The sequence below is a fragment of the Nicotiana tabacum genome, chromosome 3 (genome assembly GCF_000715075.1).
Source record: "Nicotiana tabacum cultivar K326 chromosome 3, ASM71507v2, whole genome shotgun sequence".
In the NCBI taxonomy this organism is placed as follows: Eukaryota; Viridiplantae; Streptophyta; class Magnoliopsida; order Solanales; family Solanaceae; genus Nicotiana; species Nicotiana tabacum.
The window spans coordinates 151,823,690-151,837,945 of NC_134082.1; the positions used below are offsets into that span (position 1 = coordinate 151,823,690).

General features: G+C 39.0%; 1 protein-coding gene across 3 annotated transcripts; it reads right to left on the minus strand.

The window, feature by feature from the left end:
- Positions 1-1,601: 1,601 nt before the first annotated feature.
- LOC107788376 (wall-associated receptor kinase-like 1) lies at positions 1,602-5,759 on the minus strand. 3 transcript variants are annotated; one of them, XM_075250082.1, is made up of 4 exons: positions 5,456-5,759; positions 3,652-4,428; positions 3,073-3,147; positions 1,602-2,851 (listed from the first exon to the last, which is right to left on the minus strand). In XM_075250082.1, exons 2-4 carry the CDS (start codon positions 4,094-4,096, stop codon positions 1,674-1,676), a joined length of 1,698 nt encoding a protein of 565 aa, XP_075106183.1. In that variant the 5' UTR covers positions 4,097-4,428; positions 5,456-5,759; the 3' UTR covers positions 1,602-1,673. The 3 variants fall into 3 exon arrangements, with proteins under 3 accessions (XP_075106183.1, XP_075106184.1, XP_016465540.1); XM_075250083.1 differs by having other exon boundaries at positions 3,652-4,431; XM_016610054.2 differs by lacking the exon at positions 5,456-5,759 and having other exon boundaries at positions 3,652-5,449.
- Positions 5,760-14,256: the final 8,497 nt, after the last annotated feature.

Sequence of the window (14,256 nt, forward strand, 5' to 3'; positions counted from 1 at the left end):
TATTTCAATGTATCCCGTTGTATTATATATATTTCATTATATTCACTGTCTCGCTATATGTATTTATATATTTTTTTAATTAATATAATTTATGTATTCAGATGTATTATATAATTTATCTGAAGATTGCTATATTTTTGGGGTATTTTTCGGTTGAGAATCTTTTTTATAATTGAAAATATAAAATTTGTGTGTTATAATTGAGTTTGTTGAGTTATATTAGGAGTCTATTATGTTAATTGATTCACTTTCCGTTTTAAAAACAGTGTAATCCCCTATTTCACGCCGTAAATACAGTCGAATACAATAATCTGTCCAGCTGTAATCCCATGTTTCACTCCATGAGTACAGTCGAAGCCTATTTTTGTTACTGTATTCATGAATACAATAGCTTAAATATATCAAATACATCTTATAACCACAAATAGATGTAAAAATAGCACGGTATAGCCAGTTTTCGGGCTGGTCATTCAAAAATAGCCAGCGTTTACGAAGTCAATGAAAAATAGCCACTATTTTGCTGCAACAGAGACCGGTCCAGCATAATATACTGGAGTTCGGTGCACCTGTGTATGAACTCCAGCATATTATGCTGGACCGGTATACTTTGCTGACTCCAGTATAATATACTGGAGACTGGAGCACCGGTGCTCCAAACTCCAGTATATTATACTGGACAATTATACTTGCTGGAACTCCAGTATATTATGCTGGAGTTCTAGTGTACTTATGCTGGAACTCCATCATATTATTCTGGAGTTCCAGCATACTTATCCTGGAACTGCAGTATAATATGTTGGAGTTCAAGCATACTTATGCTGGAACTCCAGTATAATATGCTGACGTATTTTCTGGGTTTTGAACAATGTTTTCGCTTAGATTTATCTTTACCTGAAAAGTGGCTAAAATTCGATTACTTTTGAAACTGAGATATTTTTGAACGACCAGTTGTAAATCTGGCTATTTTTGAATTTCTTCCCAAATAGGTATCTATAATCCGTAATATAGCAAATGGTATCTATAAATGACTAATTACTACTAAAAGATAGTGCTTTATGAAAATTTCTCAATTAAAAATATATAGCCTCCCATATAAATTATATAACTCGTGCAAAATATGTGTATAACTATGTATAATCCATGTATACCGGCTAGAAAAAGTAAACAGTAAATATAGTCAGCTATTTGTGTAACAAGTGCGCATCCGTTAAAAGGAAAAGTGATCTTCTGCAGTTCCATTTTCATTATGTGAAACGGGATCTGCTTACGTGAATTAACGGCTATTGAAATGTTATAAAAAAGTAACCAATACTTCATTCGAGCATTAAGTGTATGTTTGTATAAAAAATTCTATGATATCATATATAGTGTCCTGAGTTTGAGTCTAATCGCTTCGATAGTTAGAAAAAAGTTGTAATTGGTTGAGACAATGTTAAAGATGTTACGAAGTGTCAAAATTCTAACAACTTAGGCTTTTAGACAATGTTTATCAAGAATGAGTAAATGTATTAGGTGAAAAATAAATATTCACTTAGACCTACATATATCCTTCATGTATGTATAGTCAGACTATCTTCAGCAACACTATGATAAAAGTAGACAAAATCTGAAAAATAAAATAATATCTTTGCTCCCTGGTTACAAAAACTATACTTGGTGACAAGCTCTAATAATCAACTAGTTTCAACCAACAATGGATGAACATCTGATGATAAGGTGGTAGTATTTGTGCTAGTCCATGTGTAAACTTCTGATATCACACTTCTTTCTTCTGTATTACCCTGAATATTTGTTACTGCTGCAGAAGGCACTTGTGATCTTATGGCTTCCAATGCTATGCTTACTTCCTTCATAGTTGGCCTCTTCCTACCGTTCAAGTTCAAGCAACGATATGCTATATTAGCAGCTGCCATTATATCCTCCTTTCTACCTTCTTGTGTAACTTCTGTATGGAGAATTGTATCGAGGCAATTTTCATTCATTGCCAAAAGGAAATTTGTTGCTAAACTTCTGCCTTCGTTCGTTGTAGTTGAAATTGCTTTCTTTCCTGTTAATAGTTCAGCAAGAACAACTCCAAAGCTATATACATCGCTCTTTTCTGTAAATTGGCTGGATTGGAAATACTCAGGATCTAAATAACCAAATGTCCCTTGGACTCTGGTTGTTAGGTGTGTTTGATCAATTGCTATAGACCTTGAAGTTCCAAAATCTGACACCTTGGCGCGATATTTCTCATCTAAAAGTATATTGCTAGATTTAATGTCCCTATGATATATTGGAACAGAAGTTGCAGAATGTAGATAAGCTAATGCTCCAGCAACCTCTGTGGCGATTCTCAAACGCGTGCTCCAGGGAAAGGGAAGCTCATTATTCTCATTGTGTATGAAGCTGTAAAGCGTGCCATTAATTATAAACTCATATACAAGTAGTGGAACTTCTGTTTCCAAACAACAGCCGAGTAGCTTCACCACATTCCTGTGATTGATTTGTGAAAGTATAACCACCTCGTTGATAAACTGATCCAACTGGTTTTCATCAACCAACTTTGACTTTTTCACTGCTACAATATTCCCATCGGGTAGCATGCCTTTGTATACCGTGCCTTGACCTCCACGACCAAGTATGCGATTTTCATTGAAGTGGTCTGTTGCCTTCTCCAGCTCTTTAGCTGTGAAAAGTTTTGCTTTGTCAATAATTCCTTCATTGGATGATAGCTGCTGTTGTAGTAAGAGGCCACCATTTCGCTTAAAAAACATTTGTTTCTGTCGTTTGTTCCTTCTCTTCTTGAATGTTTTGTATAATAAATAGCTCACAAACAGTATAAGCAGCACTCCAATACTTAAGAATACACCTGTGGAGATAGGAGCGAGGAGAATTAGCCAATAAGCTAGAATTAAGCAATTTACTCTTTTTTGAAGGGAATTTCGGGGTGTTTCCTATAGACTGAGCTTTCTTTCTTCTTGATTTGCAACCAGTAAAGTATCGAAATTAGGATGTCTACCATTTTCTGGATGTAGTTTGGACAGTGTTGAGTTTTCAAATGGCTAGGAAGTACAACAGAAAGTGACTTACTGAGGAGAATGATAGTGGAAGCTGGCTTCTTTGAGTAGTATACCACCTCTGTGCAGTTGGTGCATCCTTGAATGGCTGATTGGCATACAAAACAATATTAGAATGGTATGTATCAGGGAAATACACCAAATATTAGTGCCCTGGCCTATTGATTTTTTACTCTCCTCTATTTTGAAGAGGTTATGTGAATGAGCTTTTTCCAATTTCAATTCTTAGTTTTCAAACTCCATAACAAAAAACTCCTACTGTCAACCTAATTTTTGTACTAACTTTATCAAATCACATTGAAATTCACATGCTACTGCTTAGAACATATCAATATAGTTTACCTCAACTTGACCCTACAGTGTCTTGCCAGTGGCCAGACATAAATTTGAAATAAGAACAACTCAAGCTATGTTAAAATGCCTTCTGTTGTTTGCTCTAAAGTTGTGTTCACTCGAGTCTCCTAATCGTATAGTCAGTCTTTTTTCCTAGAAATCTGGTTCATCTGATGTGCATATGCAGGATATTGTTCAATGCAACAGACACCTCATAACTCGACATAAATATCAAATGATTGTGTTAAGCCAATCATACCTTGGCATCCACTAGAGAAGTATGGATTCCCTTGTGTTCGAGGTCCACAGTGACACTGCAAATTTGCCACAGAAGTACCATTTTCCAACTTAACAGAAACACCAGATTTGTTGCAAAGCAACCCGGCTTCTAGCTCTTTGGCTTGGACAGTCCAGAGCCAAACAACAGGAGCATAACCAAGAAAAGTAAAAGGCTGTGCAACTTCATCAGGAACCCAAGTTTGGTCTACCAAGAAAGCAGCAGAACATTTCGGGTAAGGTCCTTCTTGAATCCCCGAGTTAGTGAAGTTTGCGGTGTACAAGCTAAGATCAAAAGGTACAAGAGATTGGCAACAGTTGATGCCATAGCATCCTGTCAACGTTGCACCTTCGCTACAGATAGATGTACATCCCGAAAGCACATTTTGTTTCTGTGTCACAAGACCATTACCACAACCAACAAGCATCAACTTGTTCCTGTCTTTCGAATAATAAAAAGGACTTCCAGACAAATCTGTCCCCGTTGTGATGATTCTACTGCCTTGACTCGAACCGTTGCAAAAATTTATTATTGAAATTAAGGTAGTAATAGTTTGGTTTTCCAGTGACACAGATATCACTTCACTTTGGAGTTCAACTTGCAGAAATGAATTCAAGAAAGGTTTAGGAGGATTATAACTTCGATCACACTTGATTAAGTACCAAGAATTAAGGGAACAACTGGCACTTAATCCAAATGGAAAAGGAATGGTAAGTTTGCCACAACTCTCTTCACAGCCACGCTTTGCAAGAGATGAAGCTGCTATGGATTGATCTAAAACCATAAGCAAAGGGAGAAGCAATAACAGAAATAAAAATTTAAGACTCATTTTAATTTTTTTTCTCTGGCTCTAGAGAGTTAGAATTGGATTAAAGTCTTGAACTTTGTACTTGTAAAAGATCAGGCTTTATGCAGGCATATTCTTCTCCTGACAGGTAATATGTCAATTCTGGAATTGAAATTCACTTGGAGAATACTAATTACTATATATCTCAGTTGTCTTCTTGGAGCAGGTCAAAGAATATGAATAAGAGTACTCCCATCTGTAGGTGTATAATAAATTGAGAAAAGAACTTGTTGAACAAATATTTGAATTTTGGTAGGGTTCAATATTGCACCAAGACTTGGTCTTTACAAGAAAATTTATTTTAAATTGTTGTAGGCCAGATCTCATTTGCTAGCTTAAGTTCAATTTTTGTCCTTGCACTTGTGCAAAGGGGCTGCTCTGACCGTCTGGTTCATCTGAACCCAATACTTTTAACGCGTAGCATAAATTTATGTAAAAATTTATTAAAATTACAACAAATATTATGTCTGAACCCATAACTTTAAAAATACAATGGGTTCAATGCTAAAAATCTTAAAAACTAAACTGATAAAATCTAAATACTGGATCTGCCTCTACTTGTGCAGTTGTCATATTCAACCAATAATTCTTACAAGTGCAATTCTCTATGATTATCAACTATTCCCTCCGTTTCATATTAAATGAAATACTTTCTTTTTTAGTCTGTTCCAAAATAAATGACACATTTCTAAATTTGAAAATAATTCAACTTTAAACTCTTTTATTTTATTCATTTACTCTTAATGAGAAATTTTTATACTCACACAAATGTCATGGCCCCACAAACTTTTTACCCCTTAAGCTTTTAAGATCATAAATTTCAAAAGTCTTTTTTTTTTTAACTCCGAGCCAAACCAACTCATATAATACGAAACGGAGAAAGTACTGTTTGGAAAAAAAAATGAAGGGGAATTAAAAATCTCATAGCTTTTGAGATACCTTTTGCATCCTTCCTCAATAATCTTCATTTATTTTAGCTTTACCCACTGATTGGATCTTCTAACCGATCATCAAGACTTTTTCCACATTGAGATTCATGTGCCAATTGAAATCGTTATCAACAGAGAAAAATATCACTAGACGTGCCAAAGAAATGTGGTAGTACAAATTTCAAAGTTGACCTAGCTAAAGTAGCTATGAGTAGTCAAATTCACCGTAATGATTTCCAGTACTCAGGCGGTTGGTTGAGAACTATGCCACGTCAACTGCAGATGAAAGTAATCAATAGTTAACAATAAAAATACTACTATTAAAATGAACTGAATTTCCGTCTGAAATTGGTTTGCGTCTTCTCTTAATCTTTCTTATTTTGGTTTTAGTCGTTTTCCTTTTCTTTCATTTATTATTTTCTCCTTCATTCTTTTTCGTGAATTAACTAAACACTTACTATAATTACTTTTCTCCAAGTTCGTGGTTTTAACTAGGGTTTAAACGAAAATCAATTTTAGTTTTGGATTTCTTTTAAAAAATTACTAAGTTCTTTCATTGTTTTTCTGACTTCTCTTTGTTAAAGAATTTAACTGGTGAATTCTGCTGTTAATTATAGTTGAATTGTTTGTTTAGATTACAAGAATTTCATTTTAAAAATTATTAGTATTGAATTCCGGTCACCGGATTTCCCTTGAAATTGCTGGGAGGTTTAGAAGGTTGACAATTTGTTTAATTTGAAATTAAGGTGAGAATTTTCTCATTTCCTGTCATTGCATAGCGGTTTTAATCCTTGTAAGGGCTTAGTTAAGTTTAGATCCCCATTCCTTTTGTTTACATGGTTGTACTTGTATTCCGACTTGATATATTTACTGAAATGTTGCCTTGTACTGTCTCTTACAGCAAATAGCCATTTTGTTTTTCATTTGAAGCTCTTTTTTGTTTCTGTACTTTGTATGATTTTTCTTCAGTTAATTTCGGCTGCTAGTTACTTTCAGTGCTACACCAGTGGTAGCGGTGATAGCCCTTTTTGGTCTTTGGGTCGTGGTATTTTCTGTGTTTTCAGGGAAATTCTCAAAGTGGTTGGAGACAAGTTGGGCGCACGAGCACTAGCAAAGGAGAGCAACCTGGACGAGCGTCAACAAAGGGCGGTGGGAAGCGGTGCGAGAGCTTGCAAGTATATCGAGGGCTGCAAATCAACACAGGTTTGGTTCTCGGGAATTGGTACCTCCCGTTCTACTGTTTTCCTTTTGGTGTTAGCTAAATTGATGTTACTTTAGTTCACAATAGTTAAATCATTCAATAGGTGTACAAGTAGTCACTTGTTTCCTTCTAGTTTGATTCGTTGTCCGTTGTGCACTAGCGAGTCTTTTGTAGATCTGTCGTAGGTGTAGTGGCGGCAGTCTGGGATGATAGATTAAAGGCATGTCCTCAGGTGGGGCAGAGTGTGGGGCAAAGAGTGGGCCCGGGGTCAGGGGTGGGTCGGGAGGCAGGGGAGGTAGAGGGGGCAAGGGAGCCTATAGATTGAGAATCGGGTCATGGAACATAGGATCGCTAACGAGTAAGTCTATAGAGTTGGCGAAGATCCTTCAGAAGAGGAAGATTAATATAGCTTGTGTCCAGGAGACTAGGTGGGTCGGATCGAGAGCGAGAAACGCAGATGGGTATAAGTTGTGGTACTCTGGAGTCGTGAGGGGTAAGAATGGAGTTGGTATCCTAGTAGATAGCCATCTTAGGGAGTCGGTGGTAGAGGTCAGACGTGTGAATGATAGACTAATGACTATTAAATTGGTGGTGGGTGAGTGTACTTTAAACGTCGTTAGCGCGTACGCACCGCAACTAGGTTGTGATGAGGAGATTAAAAGGCGTTTTTGGGAAGGGTTGGATGACATTGTTCGTAGTATTCCACCTTCCGAGAGGTTATTCATAGGAGGGGATTTCAATGGCCATATTGGGTCGTCTGCAGGTGGTTATACTGAGGTGCATGGTGGCTTTGGTTTCGGGGAACGGAACGGAGGGGGCATCTCACTGCTGGATTTTGCCAAGACATTCGATCTAGTGATTGCAAACTCGAGTTTTCCGAAGCGAGAGGAGCATTTGGTTACTTACCAAAGTTCGGTGGCGAAGACTCAAATTGACTATCTCCTCCTCAGGAGATGCGACAGAAGGTTGTGTGAGGATTGCAAAGTTATCCCAGGTGAGACCCTTGCAACGCAACATAGGCTCTTGGTGATGGACGTTAGTATTATGATAAGAAGTAAACAGAGGTCAGTACAAGGCTGCCCGAGGATTAGGTGGGGCGCCTTGACTAAGGTTAAAGCCCAGGAGTTGGAAGGAAGGTTGTCGGCAATGGGAGCTTGGAGAAGTAGTGGGGACACAAACACTATGTGGTCGACAACGGTGGACTATATAAGGAAGGCGGCGAGAGAGGTGTTAGGGGTATCTTCAGGCCGCACCGATGGCCACAAAGGAGACTGGTGGTGGAATGCAATTGTACAAGGTAAAGTGGAAGCGAAGAAGGTGGCTTACCTGCGGTTAGTGGGGAGCACTGGAGAGGAGGAGAAGAGAGCGAACATTGTGAGATATAAGGTAGCTAGGAAGGAGGCAAAGATGGCAGTGACGGAGGCAAAGACGGCAACTTTTGCTCATTTGTATGAGGAACTCGGGAACAAAGGCGGGGAGAAGAAGTTACTCCGACTCGCTAAGGTGAGAGAGAGGACGGCTCGGGATTTGGACCAAGTGAGGTGCATAAAAGATGAGGACGACAAAGTTTTGTTGGGGGATGACCAGATAAAGAGGAGATGGAAGACCTACTTTCATAAACTTCTAAATGAGGAAGGGGATCAGGATATTGTACTAGATGAATTGAGGAACGCCGAAAGCCCCCATATACTAAGTGATTGTCGGGACATTGAGGTCGATGAGGTCATGGAGGCAATGCGTAAGATGAGAAGGGGCAGAGCTACCGGACCAGATGAAATTCCGGTTGAGCTTTGGAGGTGTGTGGGTAGAGCAGGCTTGGAATGGCTTACTAAGTTGCTTAATGTTATATCCAAGACTAATAGGATGCCCGAAGAGTGGAGGTGTAGTACAATGGTCCCGTTGTATAAAAACAAAGGCGATATCCAGATCTGTAACAACTATAGGGGTATTAAATTACTAAGTCATACCATGAAAGTCTGGGAGAGAGAGGTAGAAATGAGAGTGCGAAGGACGGTGTCTATTTCAGACAACTAGTTCGGGTTCATGCCGGGGCGATCTACCACAGAAGCTATCCACCTTATTAGGAGGATGGTGGAACAATACAGGGATAAGAAGAAGGATCTCCACATGGTGTTTATCGATCTAGAGAAAGCGTACGACAGGGTTCTTAGGGAGGTCTTATGGAGATGCTTAGAGGCTAAAGGGGTCCCGGTTGCCTACATTAGGGCGATTAAGGGCATGTATGATGGAGCTAAGACTCGGGTTAGGACAGCAGGAGGCGATTCAGATTATTTTCCGGTTATTACGGGGTTGCACCAAGGGTCTGCGTTCAGCCCTTTCCTATTTGCCCTGGTGATGGATGCTATAACGCATCATATTCAAGGGGAGGTGCCATGGTGCATGCTATTTGCTGATGACATAGTCCTAATCGACGAGACACGACGCGGCGTCAGCGAGAGGTTAGAGGTTTGGAGACATACCCTTGAGTCCAAAGGTTTCAGGTTGAGCAGGACGAAGACGGAATACCTTGAGTGCAAATTTGGGGCAGAGACGACGGAAGCGGGAGTGGAAGTGAGGCTTGATTCTCAAGTCATCCCTAAGAGAGGTAGTTTCAAGTACCTGGGGTCGTTTATTCAGGGGTCCGGGGAGATCGACGAGGATGTCACACACCGTATAAGGGTGGGGTGGATGAAATGGAGGTTAGCGACGGGAGTCCTGTGTGACAAGAAAGTGCCACTGTTACTGAAAGGTAAATTTTATAGGGCAGTGGTTAGGCCTGCTATGTTGTATGGGACCGAGTGTTGGCCGGTGAAGATCTCACACATCCAGAGGATGAAAGTTGCAGAGATGAGGATGTTGAGGTGGATGTGCGGGCATACAAGGAAGGATAAGATTAGAAATGAAGATATTCGAGAGAAGGTGGGTGTGGCCCCCATGGAGGACAAGATGCGGGAAGCAAGACTCAGATGGTTCGAGCACATTCAGAGGAGGAACACTGATGCACCGGTGAGAAGGTGTGAACGACTGGCGGTGGTGGGTACGAGGAGAGGTAGAGGGAGACCTAAGAAGTATTGGGGGAGAGGTGATCAGGCAGGATATGGCGTGACTTAGGGTTACTGAGGACATGGCCCTAAACAGAGAATGGTGGAGATCGAGCATTAAGGTTGTAGGTTAGGGAAAATTGTGATGTCTTTTTTACAGCGCACTAGAGTGAGACTAGCCAGTTAGGAATTAGTCTTAGAATGCTATTGATCAACTACTGATGATGGGCTTTATCTTCTGTGTATTAATACCTTACATCTTTCTCGTATTTCCTATATCTCTTATATTGCTGTTACTTTATTTTTTATGGTATTTATGTTATGTTATGGATTTTATGGTACTTTATGTTGTTTTATTATGAGTCTATTGATAGTACTAATATAGTGTCTCTTGTTGCCTCTTTGAGCCGAGGGTCTCCTGAAAACAGCCTCTCTGCCCCTCGGGGTAGAGGTAAGGTCTGCGTACATATTACCCTCCCCAGACCCCACTTGTGGGATTACACTGGGTTGTTGTTGTTGTTGTATAGAATGAAATATTTAGAAATATTAGATGTAGCGTTGTGATTATTAGATGATTGAGTAATGATCACATGTAACTTTCTTCTTTGGATGTACTGACGAAGGGTAAAAAGTGCATGTTTTGAATGTGTTTGTATTATTTTGTGTGTGAGTTGCGGGAGTTCGCATCACTTTTGAAGTGAAAATATGTTCATTACGTGTTTTTTATGTGTAGGAACAAACTTGCGCGGAAAAGGATCAAATAGGAGAAAAATTAGTGAAAAAAGAGTTGAAGAGAAAAGTCACGGACATCGAAATTAGGTTCACTTTGCCAGACCGGGACCGGAGCAGAAGAAATCAGGAAATTCCCAGACATCAAAGCGAGGGTCACTTCGCCAGACGAGGACCAGAGCAGAAAAATTCAACTTTTCCAATCCAAATTAGGAGAAGAAAAATCCGGCCCAACTCAACCCTAAACCATATAAATATGAGAGTTAGCCACTTTTTGAAGGGGGAGAAGACTTTGGAGAGACAAGAACACACTTGGAGCAAGGAGAGGATTCAACTTCATGTTTTTTCCTCTTTCTTCCTATTTTCCATTGTTATAAATTCTAATCTTGAATTTGTGCAAACAATTATGAGTAGCTAAATTCCCACCTAGGGTTTGATGGAACCTACTATTAAAAGATAATTTTTTCACTGCGTCTAATATAAATTTGTCTTTACTTTTCTCTACTTATTCAACTATATTATTACTATTGTTGGTTGAAGGGCCCTTAATTAACTGTACGTATTTAGTGTGTATTGCTCGAAAGAGGGTACGCATTTAAGTAGTTGTTGAATAACACCACTCTTAACGTATTTGAGTAATCAATACGGAGAGTTTAAAGGTGGAATTAGGAATAACAAAATCTTGGTGCGATCTTAGTGAGCGGTAAAGCAGTACCAGCTATCGTTTTTCGGAAGAATACGACTAGTAAATTATTGTACTTGCTCGGAAGAGAATTACGACACCTAAAGTGCTAACGATCGGTAAAGGATATCTAGGCGAATTTATAGGAGACGTGGCAGGGAGGATTCCGATGAGAGGGAAAATCGTAATCCTAGATCTTTCTAATCTTGTCTACAACACTTGCTTTGTTAGTAATAAAATTATAACTTTTTAATTATCTTGCTTTAAGTCAGTAAACAATCAACTCATTATTCAATACTTTTGAAGGTTGATTACTTGAATTCTTGCGAAGCTAGTAGTTGTGATTGGTAGGTTAATTCCCTGTGGGATTCGACTCCGGACTTGTAAACCAGATTATATTTGCAATGATCGGTAGACCTCTTAGGAGACATAGTTGGGTGTGATCAAATTTTGGCGCCGTTACCAGAGAATTAACAGTGTTATTAATTATGGCTAAAAGAATTGTTAGAATTCGTAGTTTAGTCACCTTTCGTGACTTGAAATTGATTATATTGAAACTTTAATGTTTGTAGTCTTGTGTGTTACAAGTGAATGTCTAGAAAATCCTCAAGAATTGATGAATTGTTTGAAGCATTACTGGATCCTGAAAAAGAGTTCAAGGTATTAATTCATGCAAACAGGAAGGACAAATGACAACAACACCCAAGAGAACAAATTGAATGAGACATAGGTGAAGTTTTGGACAATCAAAACAATCGAAACAATGTGAATGAATCGAACAATCAGGGTGTGGCACTTCTTGTGCCATAAGCAACCTTGTATGATTGGACACACCCCACTGCTGAAAATGTGGCAACCGCAATTGCAGTCCCTCAGATACAAGCAAAGTCATTTCAAATCACAAACAACATGCTACATCTAGTTCATAACAAGGGATTGTTCTTTGGGTCTTACATTGAAGATCCACAACAACACTTGAAAAATTTTCTGTCAATTTATGTCACTCAAAGGTAGCCGAATGTGACACCATAAACAATCAAACAGTTATTATTTTCGTTTTTAGTGACCATAGAGGCTTAAATTTGGCTTAATTCACTCCCCATTAACTCAATCACTATTTTGGAAGAATTAGTGATAACTAGGGATTATGGTTCATTTTACACTCTTTCTTACTTGAGTTTTGATTTAAAATGTGTACAAAATAGTCTCAAAGGCTTACATGTTGTACTTGTTTGTAGGGTTTGGTCAAAAAGGTGATAATTAATTAAAACCATCTCAAAAAAGAGTGAAACATGCACAAGTACCAAGAACAAGTCCAGGCACAGTGCAACAGGTCCACTGCAGCCGCACTCCATTTAGTGCGGTCTGCAGTGAAGAGGTTCAGAGAGGTGCTATTTCGGAGACTCAAGCATTGAGGCCGCAAAGCATTTTATGCAGACCGCAATGGACTCACCACGGCCACACTCGATATTGTGTTGTCCGCAATGATGGAGTTCAGAGAGTTAGAGTTTGGAGATTCATTACCAATGCAGTCTGCGATCCTTTTTGTGCCGACCGCAATAGAAGCTACCACGGTCGCGGTGCATTTCATGCGGCCCGTGGTGGCCAAGTTCGGAGATTAGAGTTTAAAGCTAAGAAGCCTCACTGTGGCCGCACTCAATTTTGTGCGAACCGCACTACCCCCGCAGGGGTATTTTGTTCCAGAAAATTCAGCCTAGTATAAATAATTTCTTTTTCAATTTTTAGGTCATCAGTTGTATTCTGACTTGGAGCTGTGCTCGTGAACAGGGTTTCTTAACCATTTTGAGTAATTTTAGAGTAGTTTTATCATTGAATCTTCAAATATTAGCTTGTAATTAACTATTATGGGTTTTTCTTCATCTATTTCTTTGTTTTCTTCTATTATCATGAGTAGCTAGACCCATTAGCTAGGGTTGTGGCTCGACCCTAGTGTGGGTATTTGATGGGTCTTGAGTTTTAAGGCTTGAATGTCTATGGGTGTTTGATATTTGGACTAATTTGTATTTTTCATGTTGAATTAGTGGTTGCAAACACTAATTTGTGCCTTTTTGACTTGGGTTCTTTTTGAGAAAGAGAACTTGAGTCTAGGAAAATTAGTCCAACAAGGAATTGGGGTGTATTCAAGAGATTGATAGCCCCAATTAAAGGGTTAAACCTAGAGATAGTAATACCCGACTTGAACCTAAATTGCTTGCACAAATTATCATACCCAATTGGTCTTGAGAAAGTCAATTAAGGCAAAATCACTCAAACTACCGAGAGGTATAGAGTGAGAAGTTTAGTGCATTGGTTATATCGTAATCTCCAACATGACAACCTAGCCTTAGACTCGAGAACCCGTCAAGTATCCACCTATGAGAAAGTCACGTCCCTAGTGCCTTCTTAACTATTTAGACAACCTTTCAAGTATCTTACTCTTAGCTTAATTTAGCATCTTATTAGCATAATGGAGTAATAAAAAGACCAAAATTAGAAGTGCAATTACGCATCTCTAGTTTAGATAGGAATCCAATTCCCATTTCTAGCTCCCTGTGGAAATCGATCCTGACCATCTCGGGTAAAAGCTGCTTCGACCACTCTCGCTACTTTGTAGTAGTGCAGGGTTGGCACCGATCACTTGTTGGCATCGTTGCCGGGGAGCTAACAGTTTTGGCTATCTATCTAAATAGTTTTGTGTATTTTTCTTCTTTCCTTCTGTGTTACTAATTTGTGTGCATCACAACTTCAGGTACAAAATAGTAGCAAACAACGCACCTCTTGGAGATCTTCCGCCGGGGGAGGAGGTAAATGACAATGTTGATGATGAAGTTCCTATTATATCGGCCTTTATATGAGGAATGTAATTTTTTCTCTCTGGCACGACAAATCTATGAAAGTAAGCAGCTTGTTCCTCTTCCATTGACTCCTCCAAAGGCTCAGATGACTCAATTTCCGTGTCATCATCCAAACACAATGTCGAAAAATGTTTAGAATGAGGACCAACACGCCCTAACTTTGAAATTGTATTACTATATATATCTTCATATTTACATGCACTAGAGTATTCAAATGTAACATTATATACTCCCTCATATGACTCTAGAACACTCTTCCCAACATTGACATCCTCAAGAAAAATATGGTATAATGATTGGTAT

Coding starts and splice junctions, on each gene's coding strand:
- LOC107788376 (XM_016610054.2), bottom strand. CDS start 4,498: ATGAGTCTTAAATTTTTATTTCTGTTATTGCTTCTCCCTTTGCTTATG. Junction 3,148..3,651: donor CTTCTCTAGTGGATGCCAAG/GTATGATTGGCT, acceptor TATGCCAATCAG/CCATTCAAGGATGCACCAAC. Junction 2,852..3,072: donor TTCCACTATCATTCTCCTCA/GTAAGTCACTTT, acceptor CTATCTCCACAG/GTGTATTCTTAAGTATTGGA.